We start from the raw sequence: 12,295 nt of genomic DNA, 5'->3' as shown, positions 1-12,295 counted from the left end.
TAATACAAGTCTTAAATTTTATTCCCAGTGTCGTGACTCTTTGACCCATGTGTTCTCAATAGAGGCACCCGGTCGCACAGCAGCTCTTCATGTGCAGAGCCCAGGTTGACTCTTCCATATTGGGTATTTCCTAGGAGAAAACTATTTAGGAATTTTCATTCTTACAGGCTGGCCCAAGATCCAACTGGGGAAGGGAATCTGCTGATCATGTTGATCCAGTCTGGCCCCTGAAGCTGCAAGCAAAGCTAAGCACTGAGAATGGGCACAAATTGAGGAGCGATACCATGGTCAGCTCTGCTGGCTGACAAATAGGAAGCCAAATCTGAGCAGACACATGTTCTAAAGCAGACAGAGCACCATCTATCCAATTCCTGAACCTGGGATTAGCTGATGTTGAATGAGGGGAAAGAGTCCCTGTGTATGAACAGAAAGCTTTTACTCAAAGGTTGCCAAAGGGGACGGGATGACAAAGCAGCTATCGAACAGACCAAATAACCCAGACACCCACCTCAGGCCCAGCTCAGGTCTGGTTCCAACTACTCAGGCTTATAGAAAGGGATTTGAAGGTCAAAATCTTTTGCATTACTCCAGTCTTCTTTGTGGAATGTGCTAGAATTGGCTTCCCTCAGCCCCTACAGCAAACTTCCTTACCAGGAGCATGCCGAAAGGCTACCCTGAACAACAGGGCCTCCTGCCTGATGCTGGCAGCTTTGAGTAAGGCAGCCATAATGCTTTACAGCAGAGTGAGTGTGAGTGGGTGGTTCCTGCTCCTCTGGAGGTTTCCAAGACCTAGCCAAACCTTCCATTGTTCGGCACACTATGAAAGTCCTTTACAGATCACGGCATCTGGCAGCCTGTGCACTGAATGAAGATGACCAGTAGGTATGAGGTCTCTGTAGAGTGAGTGGAACCTTGCTCCCTAGTGCATTGGCCCACATGTTTCACAATGAAAGGGTCACAAGTCATGGAATTTAGCAACCTTCTTACAAGACAAAATGGATAAAAGCAGCCCAGTGGTACCACAAGGTTGCTGGGAGCATAGACTGATTCACCAATGGCAAACCTCTTGGGTTACTCCTATCCAGAGATGCTGCAGCAGCATCATAGGCTCTCACTCTATAGTAGGGTCATAACAGCAAAATTTCAACTGAAAATGAGTGTGTGTCAGCAATACCGTTATCTGTCATGAGCATGTTCCTGCAGGTAATATTGCACGCCAGGCATTGAAGGAAAAAGGCCCTTACTAACTTCTTAAGTCCTGGCTGTCAGAGTTCATGCCATACATCATTGCCAATTATCCTCCCAAAAATTGTCCAGAACATGGCAGGGGCGATATAACCCAGCCTTGTAGCTCTACTGGAGGGGGAGTTATATATTGCATAAGATCTTTCTTCTTCTAACTGTTTTCTTTTTACCTACCTTAAAACCCCAGTTAAAGGGGGGTTGGAAGAAAGGAAGAAGTAGGGGGCGGGGTGTGGATCTGGGGGGAAAAGGCCCTAAATGTAAAGCAGACCATCTTAAAAAAAACTTTAAAGAAAAATCCTCTATTTTTCAGATAAATATCGAAAAATCAAACTGCATCTCAGGGATAAGGAAAATTACATTTAAATCCCTTAAATAAATAAGGGAAGAAACCACTTTGTCTCCTAGATAAATGTAGATAGCTGGACATCCATAAATACAGGGGGAGTTCTAGTCTCAATCCCCATCACGGTTCAGGGGAAAACTAATAAAATAGAAACAGCACTGTAGGTCAAGTAAGGCAATCAGTTGACCCATTTGGGATTAAGGGTGGGGAAAATACCATAAATGCTATTTTTTAAACATAGTGGAAAAATATTTCTCCCTTAAGTGCCACTACACTCTTTCACTTCTGTTATCTTCTCCTCTATTCTTCCTTCCCTCTTATCCTCCCTCATGCCCTGTCAATCAAATTAAGACCTGCACATGAAAGGAAGGGGAGGTTATCCTAGCACAAAGCCCAGTGGCTTATGTGTTAGTGTATGTGGTAAGAATTTCACCAATAGAACATTCCTGACCTCCAGAGGCTCACCCATAACAGCTGTTGGATGTGGTCTTTCTGTTACTGTTGAGGAAATACACCTTTTGGCTATTGTGGTTATGAAGTAATTATCTTGTTAAGAAGTCTGAGTTCTTCTTTAGTTATCCATAAGGCTGCAAGTTTGTCACGGAGGTCACTGAAGTAACGGATTCCGTGATTTTCTGGGATCTCTGGGACTTCTGAGGTGGCCAGTGCAGCTGTCCTGGAGGACACCTGAGCAGCTTTGGGTGCGTGTGGCAGGAAGCTCAGGGTTGGGGTGTGGAAGGGGGTGAGGGTTCTGGGTGGTGCTTACCTTGGGGGGCTCCCCAGAAGCAGCAACATGTCCCTCCCTCAGTTCCTAGTTCTGGGTGCTTCCTCTGTCTGCAGGCACTGCCCCCGCAACTCCCATTGGCCGCGGTTCCCCACCATGGGAGCTGCGGAGCCGATGCTTGGGGTGGGGTCAGCGCGCGGAGTTAGGAGCTGAAGGAGGCACATGTTGCTGCTTCTGGGGAGCCACGGAGAGCCAGGTAGGGAGCCTGCCAGTTCCGCCACCCTCCCCCTGAGCACCTGTGGCGCCCCCCCCCAAACACCCGTAGTGCCCCCAGGGTGCAGCCCAAGATTTAGTCAGGGCTATATAGTAGAAGTCATGGACAGGTCATGGGCCGTGAAGTTTTGTTTACTGCCCATGACCTGTCCATGACTTTTACTAAAAATACCCGTGACTAAAATGTAGCCTTGTTTATCTGCAATCAGTGAAGCAGATGTATAACCTCTTGGCAAATGAGTAGAAGTACCGGTAGTTAGTTTTACTGGTTGGTCAGCATGCTTGAATCTTTAGTGCTACCGTACATTTACTTTTCTAATGTAGTCTCTCTTGGAGGAAATGCCTAATAAGGATGAAAAAGTGTAAATATGATTTGCTACTGCTTGCTGAATCAGTAGTGGCTGAGAAGAATATGAAACACTGCACCAGGCACCTAGCCTGAAATAGCAGGTATGGATTAAGGACGGTGGCAGTGGGTACAGGAGGCCTCTTAATGTTGTTCATTGCTTGGTAGAAAGCCTGGCACTTGCCCACCATAACATGTGAACACCTGGCTTTAATACAGTGTCCCCTATTCAGTAACCTTCAAGCATGTCAGAAAAGGCAAGTATCACTATGCCCAGGTCTCATGGATCCCATTCCAGTTCCATATTCCCTGGGCCAGTGATTGTAGCAGGATCAGCTATGCATCCAGAAGTGGAGATGAAAGGAAAGGGACACTCTTGGTGGAAATGACTCCAAGGATCCTTTATGCAAGGTATATCTGGTATATCTCAATTGATTACCATTAAGAAAACTATTGACTGTCTCAACTGTGTACTCCCTCTCCCCCCCTGAATGCCCCAACTGTGTATACACATATGCACACCTCCTCTCCCCATTAAAAAGCCACTATATGAAAAAATATCCAGAAATCAGAATAGTACAATTCACCGGTCTAAGCCAAGCATCTCGATCAGGCACCTTAACAACTGTTTCTCAGGAAAAGGGAAAGGAATCAGAATGAAACCAGTAAAAAAAGGGGAATGGTCAAACTACATCGACCACCCTACCCCATAGTCCTTGCAGGCTTAAACAGAGAAACAGTTTTTTAAAAAAAGCCACTCAACCAAAGCCAAGGTTTCAGCTCAAACAACTTCTTAGGTACAAAGAAAAAGTAGAGAGGGGAGAGGGACTTACTGAAAATGGGGTCAGGAAAACAAGGTGATAAATGCCAAAAGAAGGAGTCAGGTGTGTGCATGTGTGGGAGAACTAAAGATCGACTGTAAGGGGAAAGTAAAGGCACAAAAGCAGATTAAGTGCAGGGACACTAATAGGGGAGGGAGAGTGACATAAAAGAACCTTTCACAGACAGATGTGAAGAGCAGCAGTTCACACAAACCTAAACCAATGAAGACCGGATACTGTGGCCAAGCTAGTGGTATGTGCATGTGTGTGCGCACTCTCTCTCTCTCTCTCTCTCTCTCTCTCATAACTACATCATGATTATTAAATTCATTCCCTAGATGGAGGAAGTGAGGCCTGGGTTAAGAGACTTGCCTAAGGGCACAGAGGAGGTTGCTGGAGCAGATGAGATGAAAAATTCAGAAGCTCCTACTCTGTCCTCCACCACTATCCGCTGTGCCTTAGTCCTTCCCAGGCAGGGGCCATAAAGAGAGTTTTGTGGAGTGGGGAGGAGATGAGAGCCACAGCTGATGATGGAGAAGGCGAGGAAGGAAAAGTGAAGATGTCCCCAAGGTTTGCAATAAGCAGCAGGCATGAAGCCACTGTAGCAGTGGCAGCAAGACTGGAAAGAGTGTGGAGGATTATCCAAGGAGTGACTGTAGAGTATTAGGAGTATCTTGCTGTGGTGGAGAGCAGAGTAGGGAAGGATAATGGTGGGAAGGCCAACATGCCTTAATGCCAGTTAATTTCAATATTCATTATTTGTTTTTTCATGACTGATTCCAATATATTAAAACCGATATTTACTGCTCATGGAAACCACACATTTAGCACAGCATATTTAAAAATGCTAACAAATTGAGCTAAGATGTTTTAATATGTAAACTGGTTTAACTTTCTCTTTCATAGCTGTGCTCACATATATTGTTACACTTTGAGCTAGAATTAGGATTATATGGCTGGTATTTAATGATGATGTTTTCAATAGTATTTTACAGAGCAAAAAGGTGACAATTTTGAATTATAACACTATGTAATTTCCGCCCCGGCTATGCTTTTGCATAGGGCAAAAGAGAAACGATGACCTACAGTGAGCTGACATTGCTTATAAAAGTTTGATTCCTTCTTGTGCTATATAATGCAAATTCTCTAAAAAGTCAATCAAAGGTTGAATTATTGTATTGCGTTCTGCCATGAGGTATGCAACATGCCTCGGTTGCAAACCCAGAAAGTATGCCTTTGATCCCACAAGTGCTCTGTACCGGTGATGGGGTCTGTACTAGCAGATCTAATTGCAGGACTGGTGTTAGTTTCTATAGCAGAAGCATAAATATGTGAAAACCACATAAGTGGCTACTCATTTCATGAGTATTATATCTTTGTATGAGAGACAAGAATATTTTTTTGTTGCTTTTAATTAAATGAAATAAATTAATTACTCTTTTTAGTGATAAAACATGGTCGGGGGGGAGAGGACTTGTCCTGTTTCTCTATGCCTTTGGTATAGATATATATACTTTAAAACCTATTAAAAGAAGCAGTGAGGGGAAGGAAAGTCCTTGTGGTTAAGGAGTCAGGAAATCTGGGTTCAGTTCTTGGCTGTGCAATAAATTTCTGGTGTGACCAGAACACCTAGGACATGTCACTTAATCTCTCTGTGTCTCAATTCCCCAGGTGTAAAATGGGAATAATGAGACTTCACTGCCAAACAGGAGTATTGTGAGGTGCTTGGGGTCTATGGTGATGAGGCTGCCATGTATTGTAAATACCTACAACAGAGAAAATTGCAGTGTACTGGAGATGAACCAGCCCAAGCAGATGCTGCTATAATATTGAAGGATAAGTTTAGAGAGTATATTGTTATAAAGACAACCAACGAGGGGCTAGATTGTGCAACTGTTACTCATGATTGGGTTCACCAGGGTGGATAATGGCTGAACAACCTAGTTGTATTTTTATATTGTGTTCTTATAACCAGCCTGGGAGATAGCAGCATTTCAAAAGCGTTCATTCCAGGTAGAAGCAGATATATTGATATCTTTTTGGAGACTATTTTCATTGAAGGATTTTTCATTTCAATTTACATTATACTTATTAATAACTTGTTTAATTTTTAGCAGGACTGATATTGAGCCAAAATGGCAGCTGTAGTCTCGGACAGTCCTCCCAACCCAAGCTGCAAAATCATGACTTTTAGGCCTTCAATGGATGAATTCAGGGAGTTCAACAAATACTTAGCGTACATGGAATCAAAAGGTGCTCATCGTGCTGGACTTGCAAAGGTAAACATCTTTTACATTTAAAAAAAAAAACTCTTTTCAGAAACATTTGCCTTTTGCAAAACTGATGTGTTCAATTTTAATAATTTTTTTCAAATGTTTTTCCTGTGATAGCTGTTGATATGTCACTCTTTAACGAGAGCTAAATGGAATAGCTCACGTTGCATATAAACAAAGAAAAAAGAAAATATGTTGTCTGCCACATACTCTCAAATTATTGGGTTTTGCTATTATCACATGGAATGTGAAAAGAAAATCTCTGTTTGAGGCTGACTAAGTTAGTGCTTAGAAGTGCAGTCCAAAATATAAATCAGGGGATCCAATATTCCAAATATAGGAATCCACCATGCGAACACTTAAAGGTGTGTGTGTAACTTTACTGACTTGAATCATTTCACTGAAGTCAGTGGATCTACTTATGAATAAAATGAAGCACATTCTTGAGTGTTTACAGCATCTGGGCCATCATAGGATTTCAAATTGTTGATTTTTTTTTTTTAAATTGTAATCATCCTACCTTCTGATTGACAAAAGTAAGACATGGAAACCATGCAAAAGCTACTGTAGCATTGCCTCTTGGCTGAGCAATGGTTGATTCAGGGCCTTGTAGCTAGTCAGTTTCCATTAATGGAGAGAGATTGTCACAACTTCAGTTTGGTGTAACTTATTTATTTACATGATGAATATGTTCTTATCTCTGCTATATACATTAGTCCTGTTACTCTTATGTAGTCCTGCAGTGTGAGGCTCATAGGGGAGGAAACACAACCATGCACATGCAGATCTGGGAATCTCAGCTCAGTCATTCAGAATTCACTAGGAACAGCTACCTTAATCACTGGGTCTCTAACCCTGTGTTGCAAACCCAGAACATTAAAAAATCATCAGAATGGCTTAAAATGAGCTTTATAAAGAAAAAATAACGAACTTTGGGTTCTTATTTGCTTTCTGTGTTTTGAGTATTGAGGATGCACTTCAGTCACATCTCCAAACTTTTCTCTGCAAGCATGAAGGCTAGAAACTTTTTTTTTCTTTTTTTAAACGAAAATTCCAATTACTAGATTGGGCAACTCATTCATAACAGACATAGATAAGTATGTGACATAAAAGTACACACTGATGTTGTATTGTCCCCATCACCTTCTGTGCTCATTCTGTTTTGAAACAAATGGGGACCTACTCTTTGAGGGTTTGCTGCATGGTATTAATCGCTGCAGTGGGACAGGTGCTTTGGTGGACCAAAGCCAGAGCACTCAACACCTTGCAGAATCAAGTCCTAAAATGGCTGGGGAACAGGAAGCTTATATGTTTTGGTCCCCTTCTGATTAACAGTAATTGAGCTAGCAGAGAGTGAGGGGATAGTGCAACTCGTTTTGGATTGTTCTGTATATTGACTTGCTTCCTTGTTCCCCAACATCTCAGCATCTTGGGTTTGCTGATGGTAGACTGTCCAGGGGTATGTTAAACTCTTCTTGGCGCCATGAGGCCACCTACTTTTTCCCACCCTCAAAGGATCCACATTGTGTTGATCTTTCTTCCAATCACCATGGGCTGGATGCAGAGTTTTCTGAGGCCTTTCATTGCCTCTCTCACAGTGAAGGCAAGGCCTGGTTACTAGAGAGTGAAGGAAGGTGCCCTCTTTCCTCAATGTGCTTTGTACTGCCTTGTCAATGCTTTCAGTCCCCATCAGGGAGCAAGAAGGTACTGGGGTTTAGTGGTGATTGCACTCCTCGTTCAGATTTTGGGCAGGCTGATTGGGGTGGTTTTTCTACTCTCGGTGAAGAGTGAAAAAATATTTTAAAAACAGAAGGTCAAACTCTCTTTGCCTTTCAACTGTAAATAAAACTGAGCTGTTTACAGTATCAGTTTCTATGTTAAAATCCCTAGTTAATATTCTTAAAGACATTAACTGAAAGCGTAAGTCACTTGCTAAAACCTATCAGGAGATAAGGACTTTTTCTGTTCTGATTATGCTCTAAACATAATCCTTGCTTCCCTGGGTAAATATTTTTCTCATTGAAATGTTTTAATCGATGTTACATTTAGATTAGTGTTATGTCTGATAGCAGGGTTGTGTATTTAGTGACAGTCATTAGAGTAACCTCTGTAGTGGCTCTCCGGAGGGAAGCTGTCACACCGGGAGACTGCAGACACTGAGGTTGTGGTGTGGCTGGAGGTGTGTAACAGGAGAAAGCTAATGAGATCTGGAACTGGTGAGCTAATGTAACAAACAAAGAAAATTAACAGATTAAAGACACCTGAGACCAGAGTGCTTTGTTTGTGGACTGGGGATCAGGGAGAATGTCAGTAATTTATGACTTTCAATTCCAGGATCTGTTACAAAGATAGCAGCAGCTGACAGCATGCTGAGTACAGACCACTTTTCTCATGTCAGCTATAAGAAAAGAGTCATTCTGTGTTTCTGAAAATATTAAAACTTTTCTTTCAAGACACACAAACTCAGTATTAAGTGTTTTTAATTTTGCACTGAAATTCCCAAAGGCAGCAGACTTGGCTGGTCTCTCGTTTTCATTTCTTCGACCGCTTCAGGGAAGGGAGTGATGACACTGAGCTCCTTTATTAATTTTAATATGGTAGTGGCCCCCTGAGCTCAGGTGTTCTGCATTTAAGAAAATATCCTACCATAATAATGGAGAGATTGTGAGCTTTGATCAGTCCAGCACATTATGTGATAAGAAATATGGCCCCAGGCATCAATTCTGTGTTTGTTTCTTGCCTGGATTCTTTCCCGGCCTCATTTACTCCCATCCAGACTTTGGATCTCACTCTGGAACCACAGTAGGAAATGCTGTTGACCCATCTTACGTATGACACATTAAAATGTCTTTCCCTGCTTATCCAGCTCTTTTTTTGAGGGGTGGAGAGTTCTATGCTTTTCAACATTAAAATACCCTGTTGAAAAATAGAGGGAGCCCTGAGAAGCAGGGCTGACATAATTGAAATGAGCGGAGAGGGTGGAAGAACAGAGATTAAGAGCAAGCTGTGTCATTTTGTGTTCTTTCAAATGATTGTGCACATAATGTATATTCTACTTCAGGTGTGTATGAACCCAGAATATACGAGTCAGAGACCTTCAGCTAGCAGTACCCATTGGGCTGGCGCATGTGCTCTGCACATCCTTATGCCTTGAATTGAGGGCAAAAAGGGAAGGGCCACACTGATCCATTTCTCACTGCTTGTGGTTACAAGTTTGAGCTCTCTGCGATGCCTCAAGCTCATGGTCCTTTCATCATACCCAAAGGGGGGTTGAGGCCTATCTTGAGCTTAAGAAAGTTATGCACTTTTATCAGGAAGATAAAATTCAGGATGGTGTCCCTTGCTTCTGGTTTGGGGCCAGTTCAACCAACAGGTGATGGACCACATCCACCAGATTCAATCCCTATTTGCTTGGCTGGGTCTAAAAATAAAACCGAGCAGTTGATTTTTGTAACCAATTAAAAGAATCAAGTTCATTGGGGCCAATCTTGATTCTATGACTGCAACAACCTGCCTGCTTCAAGAAAAGTTCGGGTCCATTTTGAACTTCTGCACAAGTCTAAAAACCAACCTCCGAACAGCAGTGAGGACTAATTTGAGGCTGTTGGGACACATGGCCTCCAGCACATATGTTACTCAGCCTGCCAGACTTCATCTTAGATGCATACAAAGCTGGTTGAAGTTCGTCTGTCTGCATCCTCTAGTTTTTACATTAGCTGGAAGTGCAGCTGTGCATACAAAAATGATGAATAAGGTGGAGGGGCAGGAGTTGGTCACTGGGTTGTCATCACTATGTTGTTTCTCTTATTTGCCATGATGTAATGAAGTGTAGCTGCAGAGTGACATTGAACATGGGTAGGGAGTCCACATTGCTAGCTAATTTAAATGGTTCAGAGCTACAGTGTTTGCAGGGCTTGTGAGAGAAGCAGACAGGCTTTCGGACACACACCCCTCTCTACACAGTATAACCTGTTAAAACTTTTATATTGTCAAGAAATTTTGAAATTTACTTCCATAGAAGGCCATTTATTCCTTCCCTCAGCAAGGAACGTCTCCATGTCAAAGTGCCATTTTCAAACTTCAGCCACTTATAGCCCTGTTCCAAAAAGTCAGATTGATTTTTTTTTTTGATTATGGGGGAAAGTGCATTTTTTTTCCTCACTCTCCTTTCACATAAAAATGTTTGAACTGTTTTGAGATAAAGGACAGTCTAGTGATTGGGGCCCTAGCTTAGACTTTGAGAGACCTGGTTAAATTCCCCAGCTCCTCTATAGACTTCCTGTGTGATCTTGGGCAAGATCCTGTATGCCCCACTTCCCTATCTGGAAAAAATAGGGATAATATTTCCCTACCTCACAGAGGTATTGTGAGGATAAGTACATTAAAAAGACTGTGAAGCATTTGGAGCTCTACTGATGAAGAGTGCAATACAAGTGCTAGGTGTTGTTATTATTTTGCTCAATAATGAGACAGATACTAAGCATAGAGAATTTCAGACCCAAAAGGGTGGTTTAAGAATGTTATGGATATGAGCAAACAATGGATTAGAATGGAAACTGTCCTGTGATCTTAATATTTATATTATCAGGAACCTGCTAACAGTATTTGGGAGGGGGGCATCTCCTCTTGCTTCTGTTGAAGTCATTGGAAAAAACTCCTGTTGCCTCCAGTGGGAGTCGGATTTTCTCTGATCACACCAGTCAGGGATTGGGATATTTGCACTCTGTAAATGAGTTGATATGAAGTTTAATGTTTCAGGGGGGTGTTTATCTCTCAATTGTTGGTTGGCAAGACGGCGCTGGTGCAGTTTACTTACAGAAAAAACAATACTCATAAAATGAAGTGGAAGTACATTATGTTCCGTGGCTTTTCCACTCTTCCGTGTCACTCCTCGCGTGTGCGCACACACATGCGTGCGCTCTCTTGCATTCTCTCTCCCATTTAAGGATACATTTTCCAGCTCAACTTTGTTCATCTGATAGTCTCCAGAGATTTTTGCACACACCTCAAATCTCTTTGTAGGTCATTCCAGAGCCGCCGCCAGCAGCAGCGCAGAAGTAAGGATGGCATAGTATAGTATTGCCACCCTTACTTCTGTGCTGTTGCCTGGAGAGCTTTGGGCCCTCAGTCAGTGGCTGCCACTCTCCAGCCACCCAGCTCTGAAAGCAGCACAGAAGTAAGGGCAGCAATACAGCTACCCCCCTAAACTAACTTTGCGAACCTCCTGCAACTTCCTTTTGACTCAGGACTCCCAATTTGAGAAACGCTGGTCTACCCCGTGAAATCTGTATAGTAAGGGTAAAAGCACACAAAAGGCCAGATTTCACAGTCCATGTGGTGTTTTTCATGGCCATGAATTTGGTAGAGCCCTACAAATAACCAATATTCAGGATTGGCCCCTTTCAGCTTAACATCCAGGATGCAGGCCACTTCCAAATATTCTCACCCTTCCCCACAAGAAGAAATAAAGGTACACTTGAAGGATATTTGAGAGTATGAAGACTTAAGGTCTCCAGTTCTTCCTGTAGGCTAATAGGGTTCATCAGTCACCTCTAATTCCTGGGAGCTGGCCCTTTTGAGACTCCAGCCATAAATTGTGACAAAATTACAAACACTGTAATATTCGCTTATAGAAACTGAAGGATTTATTGGAACATTGCAAGTAAGCACATCAGCGCCCACACAGGCAGTATTTAACTTCCTTCTAAGCCACTCAAACCAGGTTAACATAATATCAAAACAAGATAACCACAGTAAAATAAAGATTCAGCACCATCTATTGGTGAAGATGCTGTCTGCACTGATCATTACAACTTTCCCTCTTTTGGTTTAATAAGAGTTTGAAAACAGTAACTAAAGTTTTATTATCATTGTAATTCCGAGGAATCCAGATAGTCTGCCATCCTTACAGGTTTTCCTGTTAGTCTGCCTCCTTGAGTTCTGTATTCAGTCATGGAGATGTCACTTGTAACTGAATCCAGAGATTATTGGCATGTATAGGGTTCATATTCTCCAGGTTAGGCATATCTGGTGGGCGTAGACAGTCTTTTGAAGACTGCAGTGTGGAGAAGTCTTGAGGACATACTCCTCCACAACCAGTTTCGTATTACAAGTTACAGGAATCTGCTGGTGAATTTCCAAATCCTCCTCTGTGGTTGTTGAATAACCTCAGTGTTTGCCCTCCCCTTTCTTTCAGTAAATCTGTGCATCAATTCTCCGTGTACTACAAGGGGGAAGCTCTCACTTTTCATATCAGCAAGGATAAACTGT

At 42.5% G+C, this 12,295-nt stretch overlaps 1 protein-coding gene across 27 annotated transcripts in view; it reads left to right on the top strand.

The window, feature by feature from the left end:
* The window catches only part of KDM4C (lysine demethylase 4C), a 427,285-nt gene that overhangs the window by 32,465 nt on the left and 382,525 nt on the right, over window positions 1-12,295 (top strand). For 23 of the 27 annotated variants that reach the window (XR_010588892.1, XR_010588896.1, XR_010588895.1 and 20 more), the window contains exon 3: window positions 5,867-6,031. Coding sequence is in view for 14 of the 27 variants with exons in the window: in XM_005295226.5 (XP_005295283.2) it covers window positions 5,888-6,031 (144 nt within the window). In the remaining 13 variants the exon portion in view is untranslated. The remainder of the gene's footprint in view (window positions 1-5,866; window positions 6,032-12,295) is intronic. The other 4 variants (XR_010588893.1, XR_010588898.1, XM_065550531.1 and 1 more) reach the window with 1 other exon arrangement.

This window comes from Chrysemys picta, chromosome 6 (genome assembly GCF_011386835.1).
Source record: "Chrysemys picta bellii isolate R12L10 chromosome 6, ASM1138683v2, whole genome shotgun sequence".
NCBI classification, from domain to species: Eukaryota; Metazoa; Chordata; order Testudines; family Emydidae; genus Chrysemys; species Chrysemys picta.
Note: the sequence above shows the minus strand (reverse complement) of the source record. Positions and strands in the feature narration are given on the sequence as shown.